The following is a 26,782-nucleotide window of genomic DNA, read 5'->3' on the forward strand; positions in this document are numbered from 1 at the left end:
TGGGTACACGTTTAGGACTTCATCTGGGCACCCCGCTTCTCTTCCCGCTGCTCCACACCCACCATCTACCTCCTTCATTAAATCTCCTTCCCGTTTTTTCAAGAAAGATGCTTTGGCTTGCCTTGCTTCTATGATTGATTTTATGGATAGAATTTTTTTTTAAGCCAGGTTAGCCAGCCTAAGGGGTTTGCTCATCAAAGAGAACAATGAATAAAAAGTGCTTGTGCTTGGAAGCCTGTAATACAGTGTGTTAGATTGGTTTTTCTCGAGATTTTTGGCAAAACATTAGAAATTTACTTGTGAGGAAGGAGAGAGTATCCTCATCTTGTCCAAATTGTATTTCAGGAAGGCTCTGGCTGCTCTTCTTTCATTATCCATGTGTCTGCATCCAAACGTGTATCAGCGTGTATCCAAAATGCATGCCCAGCCGCCTCTGTGTAGTGTGTGTGTTTGGAGGCTACAAAGAGGGAGAAATTGTGTGCTTGGTTTCAGAACAGCAGCACAACTCAACACAGCGTCACAGAGAATTAGAGCTATAGGAAATCAGTCCTTTTCCAAAGCACCTGGATTTCCTTGTCTTCTCCCCTACCCGTTTTTAAACCAAAAAGTACTCATTTGTAAATGAGCATAGATGAAGGACCAAAAGATGATGTAAACAGACCACAAGGTGAAAAATAACAATTCCATTATGCTCCTTGCATCCACGGCTTGGTGAAGCAAAAACAAACTGTTTTTGTTCTAGTCCTCTCTCTTTGCAATCTAAGAAACGTGTTCTAGCCCCTTTTACCATGTAATTAGGCAGTGGGTCTGGGATTTTCAACGATCTTCCCAGCTCACGATACAGTCATTAGACAAAATTGCAGGGTGTTTTGTTTTGTTTTTAGTTTAAGTGATATATTCCTGGATAGTATTTTATTGTTCTTCTTTTGTTTTCGGTACTTTGGAAGAATGAGGTGTGTTTTAAATTCATACATTAAAAACAACCCCTCCCGAGGGTGGGTGATGGGTATTGAGGAGGGCACCTTTTGGGATGAGCACTGGGTGTTGTATGGAAACCAATTTGACAATAAATTTCATTTATTGAAATAAATAAACAAACAAACAAATAAATAAAAACAACCCCTCCCCTTCAAAAAAAGTCCCACAGTAGCCACTACCCAAATAAAAGAAAAAAGCAGTAGCCAAAACAAATGTTGTATTTGGGTTTCAATAATAAGGTCTCTTCACATCAGAAACAAAACTTTAGACAAAAAAAAAAACCCTAGGATTTCGGGACAGAATTCAAATTAGCCACATGATCTTGGTGTATTCAGTAAAGGGACAGGTAGAGTCTTCCTCCTCCTGAAATGGACTCGGTTTGATTATTCTTATCTTGGTCAATCATAAATTTGCGATCGATCTCTTCCAGCATATTTTAAGAAATGAGTATGAAAATCCTCTCCAGTATGGTTGAAAGCTAACTTACAGTTTCTTTAAAACTGTTTTATTATTTAATGTCAAGAATTCTCTTCTAGATAAAAGAATCAACATTTTATGTTGTGTTGGGAAACGAGATAGAATTTTTAAAAGCTTATTGGGAAAAAATACAATTGGCTTGGAAATACTACTTGTATTACCCATGTAATTAATGAAGGGACTTGTTTTAACTTTTTTTGCCAGTTACTGTGTTAGTGGCTGAACTTGCATATCTTGAAAATGTACATGGATTCATTTCAAGGCCATTTTCATCATTTGATTACTGTTTTCAGTGGCCGTTTTTTATTGTATATTTATTTTAAATTTCCAAATTACATTATAATAGTATAGTCAAAATAAAGGAATTGTTGTATATATACACATACACACACGCATATATACATGCTATATATATATACACATATATTTTATATATGTAGATATATATATAGATATATAGATATATATCTATATATATATGGCTTCAGTAAGAAACGAACAAAATGGTAGCTTTGCAGTATGGAGTCCACTTTGCACTAATTTAAACTGTGAATGTGAAACCAATGCAATAAAATGTATAAATGGAAGTCATTGTTACCAAAACCCTCTGAGCCAGCATCCAATTGTAAGTCTCCAAGTCACTACACAGTGTAGCCTCCTGTTTTGGGTTGGCTTGTCAGTTCTCTGTTCTCACACCTTAGTTCATACCCTCTCACTCATATGCAATCGCAGAACACCAGGTTAGGCGGTGCTCACAGAGCAGCCTGCCAGTACTAGCCCCAGAAGCATATGCTGCCATATGGCAAAGCTGTTCTCTGGCTTCGGGGGCATATTCTATCAGGGAAACAAAAAAGGAAATGAAACTAATACAGATTCCACAGGCTAGGATCAGAGTCTAATCATGCTTGTTGGCAGATAAGTAATACGTGCTTTTTCTTTTCTTTTTTTTTCTCTGTATGTAGCTATGTATCAGGGCACATTTTTTATCTATCCACATGGCATTATTTTTTTTCTACTTTGCCAAATTAATTGAATATACAAATCAAACATACTATTATTTGTTACTTAAAGTCCTTGAGGGGTGCGTGGGGTGGCTCAGTCGGTTGAGCATCCAGCTCGATCTCAGCTAAGGTCTTGATCTCAGGGTTGTAAGTTCAAGCCCCGCATTGGGTGTCACGCTGGGCATGAAGCCTACTTTAAAAAAAAAGTGGGGGGGGGGGGAAGCCCTTCAGAGGCAGTCATTAGACACCTCTAATTGCTTAATTAGAATGTTCCTAATCAGCCAATTCATGTTGATTTGGAGGGTACCGTTTGTGGAGGATGAGGTTTAAACCATCAGCAATTCTACTAACTTTGTCATAGTGAGATTAAGTTTAAAAGAACATTTTTAAAGGGTATAAAATACTTCATATTTCCTATTTATCACTACGTATCAAAAATAACTTTGGAAAAGAAATGCTTTAAAAGAATGATAAAGAATCAAGGGATCTTAAAGATCTTTTGACTGAAACCTCCCATTATACAGATAAGAAAACTGAGGCCAAAAGAAGCAAAATGATGATTCGAGATAACAAATCTCCTGACTTCCTCTCTGAGGCCTCTTTCTCAGCAATTCCAGTTATGTATCCTGGCAGGCAGTAGGCCATAATGACTAAGAGCCAGGCACACCGTGGGTTCAATCATGGCTCTAATACTTTTGCCACTTTGTGGACATGTTAGTAAATGTGTTAACAGTTTCAGCCTCAACTTCCCCATTTTTAGATAGGTGTAACAGCAGATGATAATGAGTAACAGAGTACTATTCATTTAGTAAGTTTGTTGCAAGGATTAAAGTATCTAATAGATGCAAAGTGCTTGGCATAGTATAGGAACTTAACAGGCACTATGTGAGTGTTAGTTGGTATTATTACAATCTTCTGTAAATGTTTCCAAGTATGGTTTCAAGAAAAACCAGCCTGAGTTTGGCTTCTTTGAAACCAGAGCCCAGTTCTGTCTGATGATAGTGCGTGACTCTGAACACAGAAAAGAAGTACATAGTTACTGGATCCTCCACTGATTACCAAGGACAAATACCAAACCAATCTGTGTGTGTGTGTGTGTGTGTGTGTGTGTGTGTGTGTGTGAATAAAACAGACAGACAGACAGACTCTGGATTAGGGAAATGTTACATTGAAAAGGCCTCAGCTAGGTCGTTAACAGGGACTCCAATGCCCTGTCAGATGTGGAAAGAATAGAAGACAGGTAGCAAAGTGAATTAGTACCTGATTAACAACAGTACTTAAATGTGCAGATACATGGATCAAAGTTGGCACAAATGGGGGTATTCTTATTAGGAAAGTCCTCAGCTCTAGTCTGCTCCATATATTTTATTAATGACTTAAATAGAACAAGTGGGGGTCTACTTACTAAATTTGCAAATAGAGACAAAGCAGATATATGAAAATTAAGGATGGAATTTGAATTGACAAAGCTGACTACTAAGGCTCCTTGTAACCCAGATTATTTGAAGGATTTGTTAGGACTACCATTGTTGTCAAGTTAAGTTTTGTAACACGAAGGAAACCGTTATAATAGGATTTCCCCAGTAAATACCCTCTACATCTTCCTGTGTCTGGGATGTACACAGACCTCCTGACACCACTCAGGAGCCACCCTGAAAGGCGGGCGGTAGGACATCGTGCCAGGAAGCGATGACTCAAAATAGCATAGAGTTGGAAATGAGATATGGAAAACATCAGCTCCCTTAATTCTGGCAGATTTATGAAATAAATCATCTTAGCAGCCACTTGTCTTTTGTAGAGCAAATGGATCCAGCTGGCTAAGCAGAGTGTAGCTATATCCCAGTGACCACATTCATATTACTCAGAACTATGTTTCTTCTTCCCGCAGTGAATTTCCTTTATTTCTGTGTGTACTGTAGTGTCTGAACTGGGACTCCCCTAGGACCTTTTGTTTTTTAAGGTAGCTTTTATCTCTGTTACTTCTGACTTGCTGTATGTCAGCCGTCCTGATGGATTAATTTTTCATAGAGAGACATGCCATATTTATGGTCAGAGTTCTTTGTGACAAGACACATGGCTAAAATCACTGTACCTAAGGAATTCTGGTCTAGATATAAAGCTGCATTTGTTTTATGTGGTGCTTTAAGATGAAAATCTAATTTGAAGCATCAAATCTTTTCTGTTTTCCCTTTGGATAATTTTCTTGCGATATCTTCATCCATTTCATTGCTCTTGAATTACTGCTGAAAACATAAGCTTTTTCCCAAACTAGGAATGGGGTATGGCAATGAATATATGCTCAAAACAGTCTCTAGGCGGACAAATCACTATCTGAACATACTGTCATTTACTACACTGTTCTTATTCAGTTCTTCTTTGTCCAGGTAAGTGTCAATTATCAAAACATGAGTAGGCCTTGTATTTTTAGATCATTTCAAACTAAAACAGAGGAATAGTTGGTTTTATTGATTGAGTTATATTGAACTATATGTTCTAAATTATAAGACCATATAGAATAAAAGGAAAGAATGAGATCTTGCCATTTGCAACAACCTGGATGGACCTAAGAGGGTATAAGGCTAAGTGAAATAAGTCAGAGACAGACAAAGATCATATGATTTCACTCATGCAGAATTTAAAAAACAAATGAACAAAGAAAAAAAGAGGCAAACAAAAAACAGATTCTGACAGACAAACCGATCATTGCCAGAGGGGAGGTGAGTGGAGGGAATAGGTGAAATAGATAAAGGAGATGAAGAGTACACTCATCTTGATGAGCACTGAGTAATGTATGGAATTGTTGAATGTTATACACCTGAAACTAAGATAACACTGTATGTTAATTATACTTCAATTTAAAAAGTACATGAATAAATCCATGGAAACCAAAAGAGAGAGAAAGAGGAGAAACACAAGCATTTCATTTCATTTTGCCCGAGTGAGAAACTTCACTTTTGTCCTACATGCATACTAATGATGCAGCGTAACCTTTTATTTTTAAGGTTGAAATTCATAATGGTTTTATATTTCTCGCTTTTTAGTGAATGCATTTATGCTAACTCTATCCTTTAAGAGAAAATGTCACCCATAAGCTAGAATTGCTTCCACTTTGTATTTCATATATACCACTGGTGATGTTAGGAAAAGGACACATTGGGACATCTTGTCAGTGAAGTGAGTGGTCAAGAATGGAGCTGTGTTAAGAAAAAGGAAATCTGATGAATGGCCCCATGTTACCCACAAAGGATAACATAACTCCATTCCACGATTAGTATTTTATAGTTAATTCAGGATCACGATATATTATTTTACTGGAGACATGTTTGGATAATGGTCACAGACACACACTCTTGTTTCAGACACAGTTTAAAACTGAAAGATTAGTTCTATTTCTTTTCTTTTTTTTTTAATGTTTGTTTATTTTTGGGAGGCAGAATGCAAGCGGGGGAGGAGCAGAGAGAGAAGGAGACACAGAATCCGAAGCAGGCTCCAGACTCCCAGCTGCCGGCACAGAGTCTGACACAGGGCTTGAACTCACAAGCTGTGAGATCATGACCTGAGCCGAAGTCGGGCACTTAACTGACTGAGCCACCCAGGTGCCCCAGTTGTTCTATTTCTAAAGAGACATTCTGCTAGGTTCAGACAAACTCAAGGACTTCAGGATCTGAGGTGACACCTTTTCAAATTGCGATGAGTCGAAATGTCAAACTGGCCAATGTCAACTGGCATGTGGCCCATATGCCAATATCAATATCAGACTTTGCTTTGCCGATGCCCTCTGTCCCCTGCATGCCACCTTGGCCTCCCCGCCCCCCCCCCCCCCGGCTTGTTTTGCTCCTTTGCCACTCTGGGGTGAAGTTATAGCCTGCTGTACCACTGTGTAAGCCATCTTAACCCTTTCCCTGCCTGCCTACACTGATACTACTCCTTAAAGAAAATTGCTGCTGTCTTCTGAAATATCATGAAAAGATACAGTTTAGCCAGCTTAATACTTCCATTTTCTGCAGCTTACTCCATTTTTCTTATTCCTCTAGGGGTTACTTTCCACTGACTCTCTCCTTCCCTCACCCCTCCATCCATTTTCTGTTCTTTTCTGCCAGCAGTTTGGAGCTGCTTGTATCTGAGCCCTGACACCTAGGAGGAGCCTGCTGCAAGATTGAGTGCATATGAGGGGAACTCCTGGTCCCCCCCAGCTTTAGTCAAGTACATCTACCCACGTGTTCCCTGCCACTTTGGGAGATGAGTGGACAAAAATCTGTCTTTAACATTGCTTTCCTTTTTAAAAATAATTTGTATTACCACCTGAGTTCCCAGATAACTTCATTCTCTTTAAATGTTGAGACCCTAGGGATGTCATTCTACCTGAGGTTAATTTTTTTTAAGTGATGTGCTTACCTCTTCTACTGTGGGGTCTTCAAAAACGTCTCAGTCATCCTTGTTATTGGAGCATCTGGCACATACTAAACTGAAGCACTTTCCTTCAAGTCAGGAGATCTAGTGTTAGTCCTAACTCTTGTCATTGATTAGGTATTTGCTCTTAAATTCATTGGGTTTCACTTTCCTTATATGTTCTCTGTTGGACTGAATCCATGGTTCTCAAATCTGAATGCATGTAGCGATCTCTTGGGCAGCTTTTAAAGTGTGTGAGTGTGTGTGTGTGTGTGTGTGTGTGTGTGTGTGTGTGTGTGTGTGTTGGGATAGGGGGGAGGTGTGGAGGGGCAGGTAGTATATCTGGACCCTCTCCTGAACATTCTGTTGAGTTGAGTGGTTGACAACCTGTGTGTTAGAAGTTTCACGTATCTCCCTTTGTGATGCTAACATGCAGCCGGGGCTGAGAAATCGCTAAATTAGATGATGTATGAAGTTTCAACCAGCTCTAACGTTCTATGATTATAATATAATGCTTTTAAATAAAATACTGAGTAGGTACTTGTTTAAGATAATTTTGTAGATTTTATAAACACTTTGATAGATGGAGGAACAAATGTTACATGATTCAAGCTCTAGGAATCCCAAACTTTCAGAGCATGGCCAAATTCTAGCCTTGTATAAATCACAGTAATCCATAAGTATACTTAAGGCATAACTTTTTTTTTTAATGCAGGGAGTACTACAAATGAAATACCCTACATCGTCTGAGATCTATCTTTAAAATCTGGTAGGACTTTTTTAATGAAAAAAGGAATATATTGAGGTGGGTCTTGAGGGAAAGAGAAATATCATTCCCTCCAAAAATGACAAATCAGGAGGTTGTGTTGAATATGCTTTTCTCCTTAAAGACTAAAATAATTTGTACAGATTTATCCTTTGCAAGCCATTCTTCTTTGTGTTTTTGACTAATCTGTGTAAGCATCTTACTTTAACTGTAGTCTTGAGCAGCTTCTGAAGTTTCAAGAGCAAAACATGCATCTTAAATGTGCTAATCCCAGCGCTAAGCAGAAGCACATGAACAGCTTACTGAAAGACCCAAATGGAAGTCCAGACTCCTAGGTAAATGGGCTCTCACAAGATGAATTTGACTCTTTGGTCATTTCACTGATGGATACATATCCATGACGCCAAATATCTCTCTTGCTGACGCACTTGCTTTTCTTCTCCACTATGCCCTCATGTGAAAACGTTCTCATCCCCTTCTCTTTTGAATGCAAGTGAGGACAGAGCTAGAAGGTAGATGAAGGCTGTCAGATCTATCGACGATTTCTGTTGGGGTGTAGCACCCTTCATCTGCACCTGAAATCTGAAGTGAGAGGTTGTTCAGTGCCTCCCAAATCCAGTGCATCCTAAACCATTCAGAAAACTTAGGGAACAATTATGCTTTCTTTCTTCTTTCTTTCTTTCTTTCTTTCTTTCTTTCTTCCTTTCTTTCTTTTTTAAATTTAAATCCAAGTTAGTTAACATATAGGGTAGTCTTGGTTTCAGGAGTAGAATTTAGTGATTGGTCAGTTACATACACCACCCAGTGCTCATCCCAATAAGTGCCCTCCTTAATGCCCATCACCCACTTAGCCCATCCCCCCACCCAACACTCTGGAAACAATTTGCTTTTATGAGTGGTTTTGACTTCTTACCCTCTGTATTTTCCAGAGCCAGTCCCTACCTTCTCATGGCAGCAGGAGAACGTGGACTCCGACGAAGCGCACCTCTCCCCACAGGCTGGGCGCCTGATTCGTCAGCTCCTGGATGAGGACAGTGACCCCATGCTCTCTCCTCGGTTCTACGCTTATGGGCAGAGTCGGCAATACCTGGATGACACAGAAGTGCCTCCTTCTCCCCAAATTCCCATTCTTTCATGAGGTATGTTTGTGTTGCTGGTAAGCAGTTGCATCATCGACCATAACATTAGAAAGAATAGGAATGGTGTTGATGGCTAGTAATTTTTTAAGTTACATTGTAAGTCTTTGGAAGAACCTATGGGGAATACTCCATCCCAGTATGCAGGCTCCATTGTAATTTTTCAATTGGCCCAACTATATCACCACATACTGAATTTCCATTAGCACATACTTTCCAAAGTTCATCTAAAATGTAACTTTGGGGTCTGCAGCACATAGTTTAGTACTACCTTTGCCAATCGTAAATGTGAGCAATAGAAAGACCTATTTAATAAATGGGACATCTAGAGCCCAGGGTCACAAAGTGAATTGGTAGTCAACTTTTTCTTATTCAAGAGGATGGAGACCTTTGGGACCCTCTCCCTCCATGCTGCATCCCCTTCCCCAAGCCCCACCTGTCAGGCAGTGAGTGCCCCACGCTGTGCCCCTCACAGGCGACGGAGCTCCTCTCTCGGGTCCTACGATGATGAGCAGGAGGACCTGACACCTGCCCAGCTCACGCGACGGATTCAGAGCCTTAAAAAGAAGATCCGAAAGTTTGAAGATAGATTTGAAGAAGAGAGGAAGTACAGAGTAAGTGCCTCCTCACAGGGTTCTCCCTGTCCCTGACATGCTGACATGCCAGCCTGTCAGCAGCTCAGAGAAGCGATGAAAGATTAAGGGAGATTTCTATGGACCTTAAGACAAAAAGGCAGTAAAAACTGGATGGGAAACCCTGATAAGTCCCAAACATCATGTATCAGCATTTTCCTTGTATAGGGTATTCTTACAAATAATTGAACGTTGTAGTTGACATCTTATACATTTATCCATGAAAAGGAATGGGAAAAATCATTAAATGACGTCTTCTCGTTGGCTAAAACTTCATTCAAGATTATCTTCTAAAATTTCATTAGCATTGACCTCATTCTACTCTCAGATCTATCTTAGCATTGCCCCCAAGTGCAGCAAAAAGACATTTGCATGGTGATTGCAGTTCTGTTTTCTGTTTTCTGTTAGCCTGATGGCCTGAGCCCTACACCTCATAAAAACGGGCCATGGACCTCATAGAAATTCACCATTTTGCCTCTGAGGAATTCTTTGAAAGCATCAAAAATAACCAGATGTAAAGAAAGACAGTGGAATCACACCTGTGACGTTTGCTGTGATTGTTCATGTTTAATTTCTTTTTCCAGTGGGATTCAACTTTCCCTTCCTCTTTAAAACAAACTCACCATCAAACTTTTCTTCTTTTTCCTGCCCCAGTTTGAAAACACTTTTGTTAAATTTTCCCTTTCTCAGCCTTCCCACAGTGACAAAGCAGCCAATCCAGAGGTTCTAAAATGGACAAATGACCTTGCCAAATTCCGGAAACAACTTAAAGGTAGGTAAAGTTCTAGACCCATGGCATGGCTTCTGTAAGACATGCCACCTGCAGAATTCATGATCTCACCACAACCTGACCACGAGCTGAAATATTTCAGAAGAGACCAGTTCCTTAACACTGCTTCCCAGTGCATGTGGTGTTCAGGGGACACCTTGCCCATGTCTGTCCATGGTCTCTATCACAGGTCAACTCAGATCAGCTAAGATGCAAATTCTGAAACATTTCTCCAATTCCCTAAATCACAAATTTAAGGATGATGGTTTCAAGTCAACACTTACTAAAGTACCAAGGTTTTATTTGCTGTGGTGTTAGGAGAAGACCTATAAACACAGATGTCTATGAAAAGAATTTGGTCCTTGTCCCTCAAAAAGCATGCTGTCTTTTAGGAGACAGTCATAAACAACCAAATAGAATAGAAAGGGAAAGTAATTCCAAATGAGGGATGTAAGTTATTGAGAAAAAGTTGGCCAGCAGTTGAGTGCTGAATCAGTAGGTACCTATAAACAGTAAGGGAGAAAGTATAGGAAACGTCTGTCACATTCTGAGAACAGCAAACCTGTTGGTGTGGACAAAGCATGGATGTTACATAGCTAAAGCTTTCCCAGGAATTTGGAAAACATTCCAGATAATCCAAGAAAACATGAGCATTTTTTCAGGCTTTTACATAATAACCCAAGGATTTTAACTACTGTTATATAATTAGATACTTTCTTTCAAAAAGATGGGGCTAAACAGTTATTAACACCACAGAAAAGCAATCTGGGTTCAGCAGACATCAATTCTCATGTATCACCACCCCCAAATCTTCTCAACTAGAGTCAAAACTAAAGATATCTGAAGAGGACCTAACCCCCAGGATGCGGCAGCGAAGTAACACGCTCCCCAAGAGTTTTGGTTCCCAGCTTGAGAAAGAAGAGGAGAAGAAGCAAGAGCTCATGGATAAAGTAATAAAGCCCAGCGTTGAAGCCACACTGGAATCCATCCAGAGGAAGCTCCAGGAGAAGCGGACAGAAACCAGCCGTCCTGAGGACATTAAGGTGTGGCGATTTGGTGAAGGCCCCAGCTAACTGCTAGTCCTAAACCATTCCAGTCAACATGGTAGAAACATAGGGCCTGACACATGGGTCCCAATGGGAAGAGACATGTGGTGACACCTTTGCAGACCTCCCATACCCTCATCTTCCACACTCTTAGATGCCTAGGGAGGCTACTGAAACAGCTTCCGAGTGTTTTCACTGTAGGTACTTTGGTTTATGACTACAAATTGGAAGCAGAAAACTCTATTGTACAGATCACAGAAGGACCTCATTCAGGCTAACAGACGGTTTGATGAGTCTGAAGTAGAAGGATTATAGACAGAGCTTTGGGATTTTGTAATTTGTGACTGTAGTCACTGCTTGGGCCATTGAGCTGACCCCCATGTGCCTCGCTGCCTTGCTTACCTCAGTATTCAGCATGCCTTTGCTGCCACATGGGAGATGCAAGTAGTTGATGATGCCTCGGCTATGCTATCCATATTTCCAGTAAAAGAGTCAGGAAGAGCTCATTCCTAAGTGAGCTTTGAATAGAGCTCAAGGAGCTATTGTATGAGGATTCTCTTAAACGTTACTTGAGAAAATTTGTTTAAATAAAGAAGTTGGGATGTTCGTAAATGTTTCCCCCTCTTTCATTTCTCTATCCTTGTGTTTATTCAGGATATGACCAAAGACCAGATTGCTAATGAGAAGGTAGCTCTGCAGAAAGCTCTGCTATATTATGAAAGCATCCATGGACGGCCGGTATGTGAATGTACTGAATTTTCTGATGGGGGGGTGAACTCTTTGGCCTTAGAAATGAATCTTCTGTGTACAGTATTGTACACTTGAGTTTTCCTGATGTTTATCAGATTATTACATATTTTCACCAGAACTAAGCTTTCCAAAGACTAAATTGATAAGAGCCTTCCACTCTCAAGCAGTTGTGGAGTTTGAGCTCCAAAGACAAATTAGTTTGCAGCTAACATTTAGTCACTTGTGTTTGGCTTCAGGGGGACAGTGATAGAGGGGTGTAGATTATAGATTATAGCACAAAGCCCTAGAAATTTCCCTGGCCTCAGATCTGCCCCTACAAGTCATGACGGGCTCTAGGCATTCTTATCCATAAAATGAAGGTGTTAAACTAATATGATCTACCCTAGAATTCAATCTCTCTTCAGTGTAGTTGCAACCAGTGTTTATCTGTAGAGAAATTCCAGCCATCGTCCTGAACCAAAAGTGTGAGGAGTCCAAAATATGGCTTTGCCTTTTCACAGCAACAGGAAGCATTTGAAGAGATTTGTTATTCAGCAAGCATGTTTATTGCATGTTTGTTGTGAGTCCTGGGAGGGACTGTGGCCCAATAGGCTTCTGCTTTATTCCTTAAGGAGCTTGTAATCAGATATCCTTGTCAGTTACTCCTAGTGACCTTCTGTTAGGAGTGTTGCCAAGAACCCAACAAAACACGTTCTTAAGAGCAGGTGTTAAAGAAGCATGAAGTTTATATTCCCAGAGGATTTTTATATAGCCACAATGCATAGATCTCTTCTGTAGCCACAGCCCTGGCTATATAACAGAGATGGTATTTTCATGTAAAATACACTCTTTTGAATAAAGACTTGTTTCCAGACTGGAATTGCACTAGACTCTAAGATCTGTAAGGACAGGAATTCTGGGTTTTGTTCACCGAGCGGTGCACCTGGTCCTCAGCATCTAGCACAGAGACCTGATACATACCGTGTGCCCAATGAACTGTCTATAGATTGTATCCTCCATGGTATTTTGGTTCTGGATTTATCAGGTTTAAATTTAAAAAAAAAAAAAAAAAAGCTGGAGCTTTTGCTGATTGATTTTGCTGGCCTGTCCCAACAGTGGAAAAATACTGGTGCTCTGGGATAATGGTTCTGTTTCAAGTCAAGTTTTGTTTTGGATTTTTTAAAGGCATTGAACCAAATAGTAAATGCACTGGAACTCAGATATATTGTGAAACTTTGTCCTTTTCTCCTGGAGGACTCAGCACTTGTAGAAGTGAAACTGAAATCCTTCTAGAAGAGAGAGACCCCTTCTCCACGGTCGGCTCAGAGGCTTTTAAGTACAGCTCTCCTCATGGCCGACAGGTGGGCAGGACTCGCGTGCTTTCCTTCTCCAGCGTTCCTTCTCTGCTCGTGGTGTATATTTACATACGACATTGGTAGACTCCTTTAAAGACTTTCTTGCCTGAGGCCTGAGATCTCTCAGCTGCTTTCTCCTCCTAATCTTTACTGCCACTTCAGGTGCTTGTGTGCCACATGTTTGTTGCTCAGAGTTGGGCACAGATCCTCGCATTCTGCCTGGCCTGAGGCCATGTACAGGGACTGGGATGGGAAGACCTAGATTCAGAACCCAGCCCTACTGAGACCAGCTCTGTTGGCTTTGAGCTACTGTGGTAACCTCAGAGATGTCTGTTCTAGGTTGTCATGGAGACTGGCTGACAGACACACACGCACACATTTACCTGTGGGCTGTCTGGCCTGAGTAGTGGGACACAGTGGCTTGGTAGCAGATTTGGGGGGTGCCCAATCAATGATGTTTTCACTTTTGCTACAAGTATATGTTCTGCTGTCTACGGCCTACTTCTTATTAAATGATGGAACCAGGAGAAAGAACACAAATTTTTTTTAGCACTCTTATCATTAGGAATGTGAAATCTTAGATCTTGGCCCTGCTTTGTTATTCCCTTTTCTTTCATGGTTTTTTTAGATGTTGGAAAAACACCCTTTTGGGTACAGATTTTAGCATCTCATAGGGCAGGAAACAAGTGCTCTAGAACATTGAGTGGCATTAGTTGCTGGTTCACAGACTGTCTGCCTCCCTCTGGAACATGATGCTCCAGCCTCCTCACAAAAAGCAGAGTTCATTTGATATCTGGCCAGTGTGAATATCAAAGAGTGAACTTTTCATTCTTAGATCTGTGATGTTACTGTGGACCCTGAACTGTAAATACCATTTGGGCAAACTCTTCTTAGAAGAAAAATACATGTATTTCCAGAGCTAAACTTTCATTCCAAATCCTAGCTGTTGTTGGTTTTTTTTGTTTTATTTTGTTTTTCGTTTGTTTGTTGTTGTGGGTTTGTGGTTTTTTTGCTTTTTGGGGTTTTTTTTCTGTTTTTTAGAAAAGCAGGTGCTCAAAGCTCATGGGTTTTTGCTGAGTCTACAAATTCTGATTTGAAAGGACAACAAATATCAAAATCACAGACCAAAACAGTTGTCTGCTGCTTTGTAGATTTTTTTAAACAAGGCTGTTTGCTTTAACGGCGCACTCTACAGATTGACATGTGTATGAAAAACAAAAACACACTCATTTACATAAATCTCTATTAATTATTAGGAAAGCATATCCTTTTTAACATTTAAGGACCAGTCTCATCAAAGTCCATGTCACAGGAAGTACAACACATAACTATACATCACTGTATTACCTTTGCCAACCATACCTTTATGGTAATGTAGAGAGGAAGGAAGGAGTTGCTTGCTCAGAACTTCTAGTTTCTTCTTGATGCTGTTCCTCATCAGTAGATTTTAATGTTGTACTTTAATACCTTGGTAACTAACATGGCCGTAAACACACTATGTTCAAATTTAAATGCAAACTCTGAAGCTTTATGTAAATACTTCCCTCTGGTTATCTGGTTATCTGCTGTTCAGGACTATCTTCTCTTTGCACAGTCTACCATTTTTTTATCAATTAGTTTAACTTTATATATATATTAACATATATATATATATATGCATATATATATATATATGTGTGTGTGTGTGTGTGTGTGTATAATTTATTGTCAAATTGGTTTCCATACAACACCCAGTGCTCATCCCAACAGGTGCCCTCCTCAATGCCCATCACCCACCCTCCCCTCTCCCCCACCCCCCATCAACCCTCAGTTTGTTCTCAGTATTTAAGAGTCTCTTATGGTTTGCTTCCTTCCCTCTCTATAACTTTCCCCCCTTCCCCTCCCCTCTGGTATTCTGTTAAGTTTCTCAGGATCCATATATGAGTGAAAATATACAGTATGTCTTTCTCTGCCTGACTTATTTCACTTAGCATAATACTCTCCAGTTCCATCCATGTTGCTACAAATGGCCAGATTTCATTCTTTCTCATTGCCAAATAATATTCCATTGTATATATAAACCACATCTTCTTTATCCATTTGTCACTTTATGGACATTTAGGCTCTTTCCATAATTTGTCTATTGTTGAAAGTGCCACTATAAACATTGGGGTACAAGTGCCCCTATTATGCATCAGCACTCCTGTATCCGTTGGGTAAATTCCTATTGCTGGGTCATAGGGTAGATCTGTTTTTAATTTTTTGAGGAACCTGCAAACTGTTTTCCAGAGCGCCTGCACCAGTTTGCATCCCCACCAACCGTGCAAGAGGGTTCCCGTTTCTCCACATCCTCTTTAGCATTTATAGTCTCCTTATTTGTTCATTTTAGCCACTCTGACTGGCATGAGGTGGTATCTCAGTGTGGTTTTGATTTGTATTTCCCTGATGAGGAGTGATGGTGAGCATCTTTTCATGTGCCTGTTGGCCATCTGGATGTCTTCTTTAGAGAAGTGTCTATTCATGTCCTCTGCCCGTTTCTTCACTGGATTATTTGTTTTTTGGGTGTGGAGTTTGGTCAGTTCTTTATAAATTTTGGATACTAGCCCTTTATCAGATATGTCATTTGCAAATATCTTTTCCCATTCCGTTGGTTGCCTTTTAGTTTTGTTGATTGTTTCCTTTGCAGTGCAGAAGGTTTTTATCTTCATGAGGTCCCAATAGTTCACTTTTGCTTTTAATTCCCTTGCCTTTGGGGATGTGTCAAGTAAGAAATTGCTGCAGCTGAGATCAGAGAGGTTTTTTCCTGCTTTCTGCTCTAGGGTTTTGATGGTTTCCTGTCTCACATCCAGGTCCTTCATCCATTTTGCGTTTATTTTTGTGAATGGTGTAAGAAAGTGGTCTAGTTTCATTCTTCTGCATGTTGCTGTCCAGTTCTCCCAGCACCATTTGTTAAAGAGACTGTCTTTTTTCCATTGGATTCTTTCCTGCTTTGTCAAAGATTAGTTGGCCATACTTTTGTGGGTCCAGTTCTGGAGTCTCTATTCTATTCCATTGGTCTATGTGTCTGTTTTTGTGCCAATACCATGCTGTCTTGATGATTACAGCTTTGTAGTAGAGGCTAAAGTCTGGGATTGTGATACCTTCTGCTTTGTTTTTTTTTTTTCCTTCATTATTACTTTGGCTATTCGGGGTCTTTTGTGGTTCCATACAAATTTCAGGATTGCTTGTTCTAGCTTCGAGATGAATGCTGGTGCAATTTTGATTGGGATTGCATTGATTGTGTAGATTGCTTTGGGTAGTATTGACATTTTAACAATATTTATAATTCCAATCCATGAGCACGGAGTGTTTTTCCATTTCTTTGTATCTTCTTCAATTTCCTTCATAAGCTTTCTATAATTTTCAGCATACAGATCTTTCACATCTTTGGTTAGGTTTATTCCTAGGTATTTTATGCTTCTTGGTGCAATTGTGAATGGGATCAGTTTCTTTATTTGTCTTTCTGTTGCTTCATTATAGGTTTATAAAAATACAACTGATTTCTGTACATTAATTTTGTACCCTGTAACTTTGCTGAATTCATGTATCAGTTCTAGACTTTTGGTGGAGTCTGTTGGATTTTCCATGTATAGAATCATGTCATCTGCAAAAAGTGAAAGCTTGACATCATCTTTGCCAATTTGGATGCCTTTGATTTCCTTTTGTTGTCTGATTGCTGATGCCAGAACTTCCAACACTATGTTAAACAACAGCGGTGAGAATGGACATCCCTGTCATGTTCCTGATCTCAGGGAGGAAGCTCTAAGTTTTTCCCCATTGAGGAGGATATTAGCTGTGGGCTTTTCATAAATGGCTTCTATGATGTTTAAGTATGTTCCTTCTATCCCGACACTCTCGAGGGTCTTTATTAAGAAAGGGTGCTGTATTTTGTCAAATGCTTTTTCTGCTTCTATTGATAGGATCATATGGTTTCCATCCTTTCTTTTATTAATGTGATATGTCACATTGATTTGTGAGTACTGAGCCAGTCCTACAGCCCAGGAATGAATCCCACTTGATCATGGTGAATAATACTTTTTATATGCTGTTGAATTCGATTTGCTATTATCTTGTTGAGAATTTTTGCATCCATGTTCATCAGGGATATTGGCCTGTAATTCTCCTTTTTTGTGGGGTCTCTGTCTGGTTTGTGAATCAAGGTAATGCTGGCTTCATAGAATGAGTCTGGAAGTTTTCCTTCCATTTCTGTTTTTTGGAACAGCTTGAGAAGGATAGGTATTAACTCTGCTTTAAATGTCTGGTAGAATTCCCCTGGGAAGCCATCTGGCCCAGGACTCTTATTTGTTGGGAGATTTTTGATAACTGGTTCGATTTCTTCAGTGGTTATGGGTCTGTTCAAATTTACTTCTTCCCGTTTGGGTTTTGGTAGTGTGTGGGTGCTTCGGAATTTGTCCATTTCTTCCAGGTTGTCCAGTTTGTTGGCATATAATTTTTCATAGTATTCCCTGATAATTGCTTGTATTTCTGAGGGATTGGTGGTGATAATTCCATTTTCATTCATGATTTTATCTATTTGGGTCATCTCCCTTTTCTTTTTGAGAGGCATGGCTAGAGGTTTATCAATTTTGTTTATTTTTTCAAAAAAAAACCTCTTGATTTCATTGATCTGCTCTACTGTTTTTTTTAGATTCTATATTGTTTATTTCTGCTCTGACCTTTATTATTTTTCTTCTGCTCCTGGGTTTAGGCTGCCTTTGCTGTTCTGCTTCTATTTCCTTTAGGTGTGCTGTCAGATTTTGTAGTTGGGATTTTTCTTATTTCTTGAGATAGGCCTGGATTGCAGTGTATTTTCCTTTCAGGACTGCCTTCGCTGCATCCCAAAGCATTTGGATGGTTGTGTTTTCATTTTCATTTGTTTCCATATGATTTTTAATTTCTTCTCTAATGCCTGGTTGACCCATTCATTCTTTGGTAGGGTGTTCTTTAACCTCCATGCTTTTGGAGGTTTTCCAGACTTTTTCCTGTGGTTGATTTCAAGCTTCATAGCATTGTGATGTGAAAGCATGCATGGTATGATCTCAGTTCTTTTATACTTATGAAGGGCTGTTTTGTGACCCAGTATGTGATCTATCTTGGAGAATGTTCCACGTGCACTGGAGAAGAAAGTATATTCCATTGCTTTGGGATGCAGAGTTCTAAATATGTCTGTCAAGTCCATCTGATCCAATATATCATTCAGGCCCTGTTTATTTATTCTCTGTCTAGATGATCTATCAATTGTTGTCAGTGGAGTATCAAAGTCCCCTGCAGTTACCACATTCTTACCAATAAGGTTGCTTATGTTTGTGATTAATTGTTTTACATATTTGGGGGGTTCTGAATTCAGTGCATAGACATTTAAAATTGTTAGCTCTTCCTGATGGATAGATCCTGTAATTATTATATAATGGTCTTCTTCATCTCTTGTTACAGCCCTTAAAGTCTAGTTTGTCTGATATAAGTATGGCTACCCCAGCTTTCTTTTGACTTCCAGTAGCATGATAGATAGTTCTCCATCCCCTCACTTTCAATCTGAAGGTGTCCTCAGGTCTAAAATGAGTCTCTTGTAGACAGCAATAGATGGGTCTTGTTTCTTTATCCATTCTGAAACTGTGTCTTTTGGTTGGAGCATTTAGTCCTTTTACAATCAGTGTTATTAGTGAAAGATATGGGTTTAGAGTCATTGTGATATCTGTAGATTTCATGCTTGTAGGGATGTCTCTGGTAATTTGTGGTCCTTGCAACACTTCACTCACAGAGTCCCCCTTAGGATCTCTTGTAGGGCTGGTTTAGTGGTGATGAATTACTTCAGTTTTTGTTTGTTTGGGAAAACCTTTATCTCTCCTTCTATTCTGAATGACAGACTTGCTGGGTAAAGGATTCTCAGCTGCATATTTTTCCTGTTCATCACATTGAAGATTTTCTGCCATTCCTTTTTGGCCTGCCAAGTTTTAGTAGATAGGTCTGCTAATACCCTTATGTGTCTATCTTTGTATGGTAAGGCCCGTTTATCCCTAACTGCTTTCAGAATTCTCTCTTTATCCTTGTATTTTGCCAGTTTCACTATGATATGTTGTGTAGAAGATCGACTCAAGTTACATCTGAAGGGAGTTCTCTGTGCCTCTTAGATTTTAATGCCTGTTTCCTTCCTCAGATCAGGGAAGTTCTCAGCTATGATTTGTTCAAGTACACCTTCAGCCCCTTTATCTCTCTCTTCTTCTTCTTCTGGAACTCCTTTGATACAGATATTGTTCCATTTGATTGCATCACGTAGTTCTCTAATTCTCCCCTCCTGCTCCTGGATTTATTTGTCTCTCTTTTTCTCAGCTTCCTCCTTTTCCATAATTTTATCTTCTAATTCACCTATTCTCCCCTCTGTCTCCTCAATCTGGAGGCTATGGCCGCCTCCATTTTATTTTGCACCTCATTTATAGCATTTTTAGCTCCTCATGAATATATTTTAGTCCCTTGATCTCTGTAGCAATAGATTCTCTGCTGTCCTCTATACTTTTTTCAAGCCTAGCAATTAATTTTATGACTATTATTCTAAATTCTTGTTCTGTTATATTGCTTAAATAGTTTTTGATCAGTTCGTTAGCTGTCTCTACTTCCTAGAATTTCTTTTGGGGAGAGTTCTTCTGTTTCATCATTTTGGCTAGTTTTCTGCCCCTTATGCATTTTAAAAGCTTGTTGTGTGCTCTGTACCTGTGAGCACTGCTATATTAAAGGAGGGTCATATACTGTCCAGGGCCTGGCCCTTCAGGAGGTGTTTTTTCAGAGATTGTTACTTGCTCTCTGTTGTTGTGACTTCGGTTATTTTATTACCCTACTCGTAGTGCTAGTTTGGACCCTCCATCAGGTGTGCTTTGATTTGTTCCTTGGAGTAGCCCATCAATCCACTTGATCTGCACGTAAATCCTGATCTGGATCTTGCCGAAGTTGGCCGTTGCCATCAGTTCATCGCACAGTCCACCATTTTTACCTGATAATAAAGAGGAAACAGTTGCCATTTTCTGAGTTGATGGGCCAATATGCAATAGTTCTAAGAATCCATCTCATTTGTCTTCTCCTGCCAGTAGTTTTATGACTCAGAGGTATCCCTCTACACACAAACTCAAATCACTTGTTTTACTAAGAAGATTTTTAGGTGGCACAGTGCTTCTGTGCTACTGTTGATAGCTAGAGGTCTTGTGAACTCAATACAGGAAGAGCTCTGAGCTTGGAAGGCAGAATTCTTTATATTCAGAAGACAACTTGGTCAAGCCCTATTAGAGGAAAATGCTTCACTGTGACATTTTTAGTATGTCTTAACCATGTTAAGTTTCTACTTTACTTCACATCTTGCTCATATGTGAATGGAAACAAAACTGGGCTGGGAGTCAGTAAACCTGAGTTCCTGACCCAGATCTGCTGCCTTGGGCAAGTCATTACCCTCTCAGTGCTTAGTTTCATCATATGAAAAAACAAGGCTCGTCTAGCTCTAACATGCCATGGTTCTAGTTCTATCTTTATCTTCAAATTAAAAGCATCAATCATTTTCTCTTTGACCTTTGTTGTGTTGTGCAGGTAACAAACCCCAAATGGGTATTTCTATAGGGAAGTTTTATCTGAGGCTAAGACAAAAACCATCACAAAAGATAAAGGCAGGCAAATGCAGTTGTCTCATCAGGTCTTTGTAATTTCTGTCCAAGACTTTCCTCTACTTAAATGTGGATTAATTATTGTCTGGTGTTCCCATGGTACCTGGAAATATTATCTGACACTTTACAGAGCAACCAAATAAAGTGTTAAGGGACCAGTAAATGAAGATTTCTTTTAATCAAAAACAAAGACAGAATGGGAGGAACTGCCTTCCCCCATTAGATGTTTGTATCTAGGTTTTTACATTGTCCTGATTTGTGTGCAAAATACATCTCTGTAGTAACCCTTTTCCCACACACTGGAAAGCAATTCACAGCTACCACCTAAATGAAAATCTAATAAAGGTTTGAGGCAAGAGGAGTGAAAGTGTTATAGAAAATATCATGTATTACATGCTTAGCCTAAAGTTATCTTCAAGCAACTGTACATCATAAAGATTTTCTAATCTGAATTCTACAGTTTACCAATCAGGAAACCGAGGCTCAGAGAACTTTATTGGCTCATTTAAAGGCCAGAACCAAGAACTGGGTCAATAACAGAATCTCCAAGCAGCCCATGATTCAAGAATAAGAGACACTGACTTCCAAACAGTTTTCCCATGGCCCATTTAATATCAGCTGACCCTTTTTTAGCAGTTCAGCCAAGGCCCTGCTTTGTTTATGTAACTGTTGGTTAGATTTTGGCTCATCTAACAAATCCACTACTGATAATTGCATGTGACATGGCTTTATGGTGAGTGAAAATTGTATTAACTTAGGAGTATCACCAAGCCTTTGTCTTCAGAGATATTTCATGAAAATAATTCTGGTGTAAACCAAGTAGTATCAGTTCTTTCCATCCATCAGACTTAAAGATATTTAATATTTTAAATTTGCCATAGCTGACTGGTTTTACCAGATAAGTCTCCTTCTAAAATCCAGACCGTCCTCTACAATCCAAAGATGTTTATGCCAAGCAACAAGTAAAATAGGATGCAAGTCCACAATTGGGAAATGCTAGCTCCTTATGATTATTTTTGTTTTGTCTTTTGGTCACTAAACTATTGTTTATCTTGCACAGTATTTCTCCACATGTTATGTGGTGACAATTAGGATGTGCCTTAACCTCATCTGCAACACATTTAATGGATACATCTTGTATTTAAAAAGTTATTCCATGTGTTCCAGTCCTAAATTTTGTCATTCTACACGTGAGATTGTACAAGTCATTCCATTTCTACTCCTCAGACTTATCTGTGGCTGTTGTTCAACTCTTGCTGAAGTATGACATAAATACAGAAAGGAATGGAAATTATAAATACATATTTTGATGCAGTTTCACAAAGTAAACAAGTCCAGGTAACCAGCATCAAGAAACAAATGTTGCTGATCCTCTGAAAACCCTGCTCCCAGCCCCTTCCAGTCCTTACCATGACCTCCACTGCATGAAGGAAAACCATCATCTTGACTTCTAACTCTGTAGATTCTACTTGCTTATTTTTGAACTTACAGAAGTAGAATGTTACAGTATGTATTCTTTAGTGTCTGGCTTATTTTACTTGGGTTTATTTTTGTGAGACCAATGCACAATGCTACCTGTAGCTGTGGCTCATTCATCCTCATTCTGTATAGTATTCAGTTTGGGGAACATACCTTATCCATCCCATTGTTAGCCATATGGATGGTTTCCAGGTGCTGCTGTGAACATAATTCTTATGGCTTTTGGTGAGCTTAAGGCCACGGTTGTTTGGTATATACTTAAGAGTGGAACTGAGGAGGGGTGCCTGGGTGGCTCATTCAGTTGAGCGTCCATCTTCGGCTCAGGTGATGATCTCGCGGTTCATGGGTTCGGGCCCCGCGTCGGGCTCTGTGCTGACAGCTCAGAGCCCGGAGCCTGCTTCAGGTTCTGTGTCTGCTTCAGATTCTGTGTCTCCCTCTCTCTGCCCCTCCCATGCTCATGGTCTCTCTCTGTCTCAAAAATAAATAAACATTAAAAAAAAAAAAGAGTGGAACTGAGGAGTCCTATGTCCAGCCTTAGTAGACACTGCCACATAGTTGTCCAGAGTGTTCCACTCTTCACAGCAGTGAAGGAGAGTTCAGTTCTTCAGCATTCTTGCTGATGCTTGGCACTGTCTGTCCTTTCATGTTAGCCGTTGTGGTACATGCGTCCAGTAATAACATCCATAGTTTGATCCTTAGACTTTCTTGTGTAAAATGATGTCTGTATTCCCTTTCTTTTTTGACAGTCATCTGTGAAATAAAAATTTTAAAACTCCTTTTGATATGGTAACAAGAAATAGGAAAATTCCATTTGACTCTTAACATTGTGACATTAGGAAGAAATAGAAAAGATTATTTAGTGCTCTGAATAGAAAATAAGTTCACAAGATGTTTTTGCATAATGGCAGGATCCTATCCTGACACATGAAGTTTGTCCAAAGTCTACTTATTGTTGACCACTTTGAGAAAGGCAAAAATAAAAGGTTACAAAGGAGTGACCCATTCATGCATAATCCACAGTTGTCTTCAAAGCTGGAGGCCCAAAAGGCCCATTAGAGAAATGGTCACAGCTAATGCTATTTGCCCTTCCTTACTGCTGTAACTCATTCCTTATGTGTGCACCGAAATAAAGCACAGAAGACAAATAGCAAACTCAAAACAAAGATAGTTAATCCCTTTGGCCATTTCAGTAAACAAGTGAACTGCATACATACCTATACATTTTGCATACATATTTATGTTTTAAATGTTCACTCATTTTGCAGATATTCATGTAATATTTCCGTTATGTCAGGCACTGACATAGTTTCCAGGGATACAAAACACAAACACCTGCTCTCAAGGGCCTTACAGTCTTAAAAAGGAGACAGATGTGCCAACACATAGTTACTATAGGGTATAAAATGTGTCATCCACAGATCTGCTCTAACAAAATACCATAGACGAGTGCCTTATAAACAACAAAAGTTTATTTCTCACAGTTGTAGAGGCTGGGAAGTCCAAGATCAAGGCACTGTTAGATTCAGTGTCTGGTGAGGGCTCTTTCCTGGTTTCACCAACAGCCATTCTCTTACTGTCCTCACTTAGAAGACGGGGCAAGGGAGCTCTCTTTTTTAAGGGCACTAATCCCATTCATGAGGGTTCCACCCTTACCTAATCACCTCCAAATGTCCCAACTGCTTAATGCCATTACATGGGGGATTATGTTTCAGTAAAGGAGGTTGGCAGAGACATGCACATTCAGTCTTTAGCACAGCATGTGTGAAGTTACAAAGTATACACAGGGTGCAGTAGGTGACACACAGGTGAGTGAGCAAGTGTCCCAGAATGGGGGATGTTGGAAGATGCTGCACGGGGGAGGTGGCTCTTGATCTGGAAACTGCCAAACCAAGAAGCAGGGAGGCAGCCTTTGCAGGGCATACAGGACCAGGCGGAGAGGTAGGAGACAGCCTAGTTTATCTCTGAAGCTTGAGGTGTGACAGGAGAGGAGAAGCAGCAAATGATGAAAGGCTTCTAGGGGCGCCTGGCTGGCGCAGTCGGTTAAGCATCCAACTTCAGCCAGGTCACGATCTCGCGGTCCGGGAGTTCGAGCCCCACGTCAGGCTCTGGGCTGATGGCTCAGAGCCTGGAGCCTGTTTCCGATTCTGTGTCTCCCTCTCTCTCTGCCCCTCCCCCGTTCATGCTCTGTCTCTCTCTGTCCCAAAAATAAATAAACGTTGAAAAAAAATTAAAAAAAAAAAAAGAAAGAAAGGCTTCTAGTACCAAACCCCAGGGAGTTGGGTGTCATCCGCACCCCCCCCCCCGCCACTGCCTGAAGGGGCTGTTCTTTAAACATTTGTGAGCACCCTGCCAGATTTTAGGGCTATGGGGAGGAGTCAGTCCATGCAGTCTTGCAGCAGATGTTCCTTGAATACCTACTGTTCGCCAGAACCTTGTCCTTAAGAACAACTTCATGGGGAGAGAAACATGTAAAAACAAAAAAAATGGATTACAGAGTCGCACCGTAAGTATTATAGAAATACATGCTTTCTTCTTCCCTGAACCCGAATCACCTGGGAATTCTGGTCATAGCTTTGATTGAGGAAAAGCAATGCTGCTGATTTCCAAAGGTCTGCAACTAAAGTCAATATTTTAAACATTCACTGGCTGAAAAATATTATCAGTTTAAGTACATTTTGCAAGAATGGCGAGAGCGGAGTTGAATCATCTGTATTTCCCCCAGGCCCTGAGCTTGAGCTGCTGACAGCCTGACCACCAGAGGCAGGCTTCTCAGCTGTGTCGCTCTTGCTTTCAGGTAACCAAGAACGAACGTCAGGTCATGAAGCCGCTGTATGACAGATACCGGCTGGTCAAACAGATCCTGTCCAGAGCCAACACCATACCCATCATTGTGAGTACGGCGCCTTTCTGTGGTTGATTGCCTGCTGGAATGGGCCCTGGCTCTATTAAGAGAGCCCTAACCTGCCTTCTTATTAAAGAGTAGTCTTTCATAGTTAAAACCTGTCATTAATATTTATGGTTCATAAGCTTGAGGAGTGAAGGATTTATCAGAGACTACCGAGGCTACATTTGCCAAAAATGACCAAATGTGAAGCTGATAGAGTTTTGTTTTCTTTTGGGCAGCATGCTTTGACGTATACATCGATCTGACTCATGCTGGGTGGACCGCCTACCCCTTTCCTCAGAGACAGAGTGCCAGCAGGACAGGCCTGTGGTTTCGCTAGTCCCAAGGGCCCACTGTTAATAATCATCTCTCTCCCTCCAAGCGAGGGATAGCCCCCTTGGGAATCCTATCCAGGGAGAAATCCTCTAAGGAACTCAAGAGAGCCTCCTTTTTTTGGAGGCTGCAGACAAGCGTGAGGTAGAAGAAAAGGGAAGGAGACCACCATCCTCTGACTTACGCATAACGGCTTTTGGCCAAAGAAGGGACGGGAAACTTGCTGTCAGCTCTGGAAAGGCCTGTCAGGTGCTGGCCAGCTAGCCCTCCTCCCATATTCCAGTCTTGGCTTTTCCACCCAGCTTATGCGTGAGTGTTAATGCCCTGTCCTTCTCTTGGGGTATCACTTGCCTCTGTCCCAGTGCTCTCCTCTCCAGGAATATTAGGGGCTTCCCCTGATGGCTTTTAAACGTTTCAATCAGACATGGCCTTGCTTTTATGTTGTTATTAAAATGCATGCTTACATTAGCTGCCTCTCTTCCATTCCTGCTTTAAACCTCTTTGTTTAGGAGTGCCTGGGTGGCTCAGTCTGTTCAGCATCTCACTCTTGATTTCATCTCGGGTCATGATCCCAGAGTTGTGGGATTGAGCCCCACATTGGACTCCACCCTGAGTATGAAGCCTGCTTGGGATTCTCTCTCTGTGTCTCTCTCTCTCTCTCCCTCTCTCTCTCCCTCTCTCTCTCCCTCTCTCTCTCCGTCTCTCTCTCCCTCTCTCTCCCTCCCCCTCTCCCCCCCCCCACTCATGCAGCCCCTCTCTCTCTCTAAAATAATTTTTTTACAAAAGTAAATCTCCTTGTTTTTTTCTTTCTTTTTTTTAAATATTTTATTTTTAAGTAATCTCTGCACCCAACATAGAACTCGAACTCACAACCCTGAGATCAAGAGCCGCACACTCTGCCGACTGAGCCAGGCACCTTCCCTGTTTATTTCTTTTTAAAAATTTTTCTTAATGTTCATTATTTTTGAGAGAGAACCCATGAGTGGAGAAGGGGCAGAGAGGGAGGAGACACAGAATCTGAAGCAGTCTGAAGGAGGCTCCAGGCTCTGAGCTGTCAGCACAGAACCCGACATGGGGCTTGAACTCGTGAACCTCAAGATGACCTGAGCCAAAGTCAGACGCTTAACCAACTGAGCTGCCCAGGCACCCC

At 40.5% G+C, this 26,782-nt stretch overlaps 1 protein-coding gene across 1 annotated transcript in view; it reads left to right on the forward strand.

The window, feature by feature from the left end:
- Positions 1-26,782, forward strand: part of FAM13A (family with sequence similarity 13 member A) — a 341,975-nt gene that overhangs the window by 301,196 nt on the left and 13,997 nt on the right. The window contains 7 exon segments of the mRNA XM_043572193.1: positions 8,541-8,723; positions 8,726-8,750; positions 9,223-9,361; positions 10,070-10,151; positions 10,971-11,191; positions 11,849-11,932; positions 25,210-25,305. Of these exon segments, the coding sequence (XP_043428128.1) occupies positions 8,541-8,723; positions 8,726-8,750; positions 9,223-9,361; positions 10,070-10,151; positions 10,971-11,191; positions 11,849-11,932; positions 25,210-25,305 (830 nt within the window).

Source organism: Prionailurus bengalensis, chromosome B1 (genome assembly GCF_016509475.1).
Source record: "Prionailurus bengalensis isolate Pbe53 chromosome B1, Fcat_Pben_1.1_paternal_pri, whole genome shotgun sequence".
NCBI lineage: Eukaryota > Metazoa > Chordata > Mammalia > Carnivora > Felidae > Prionailurus > Prionailurus bengalensis.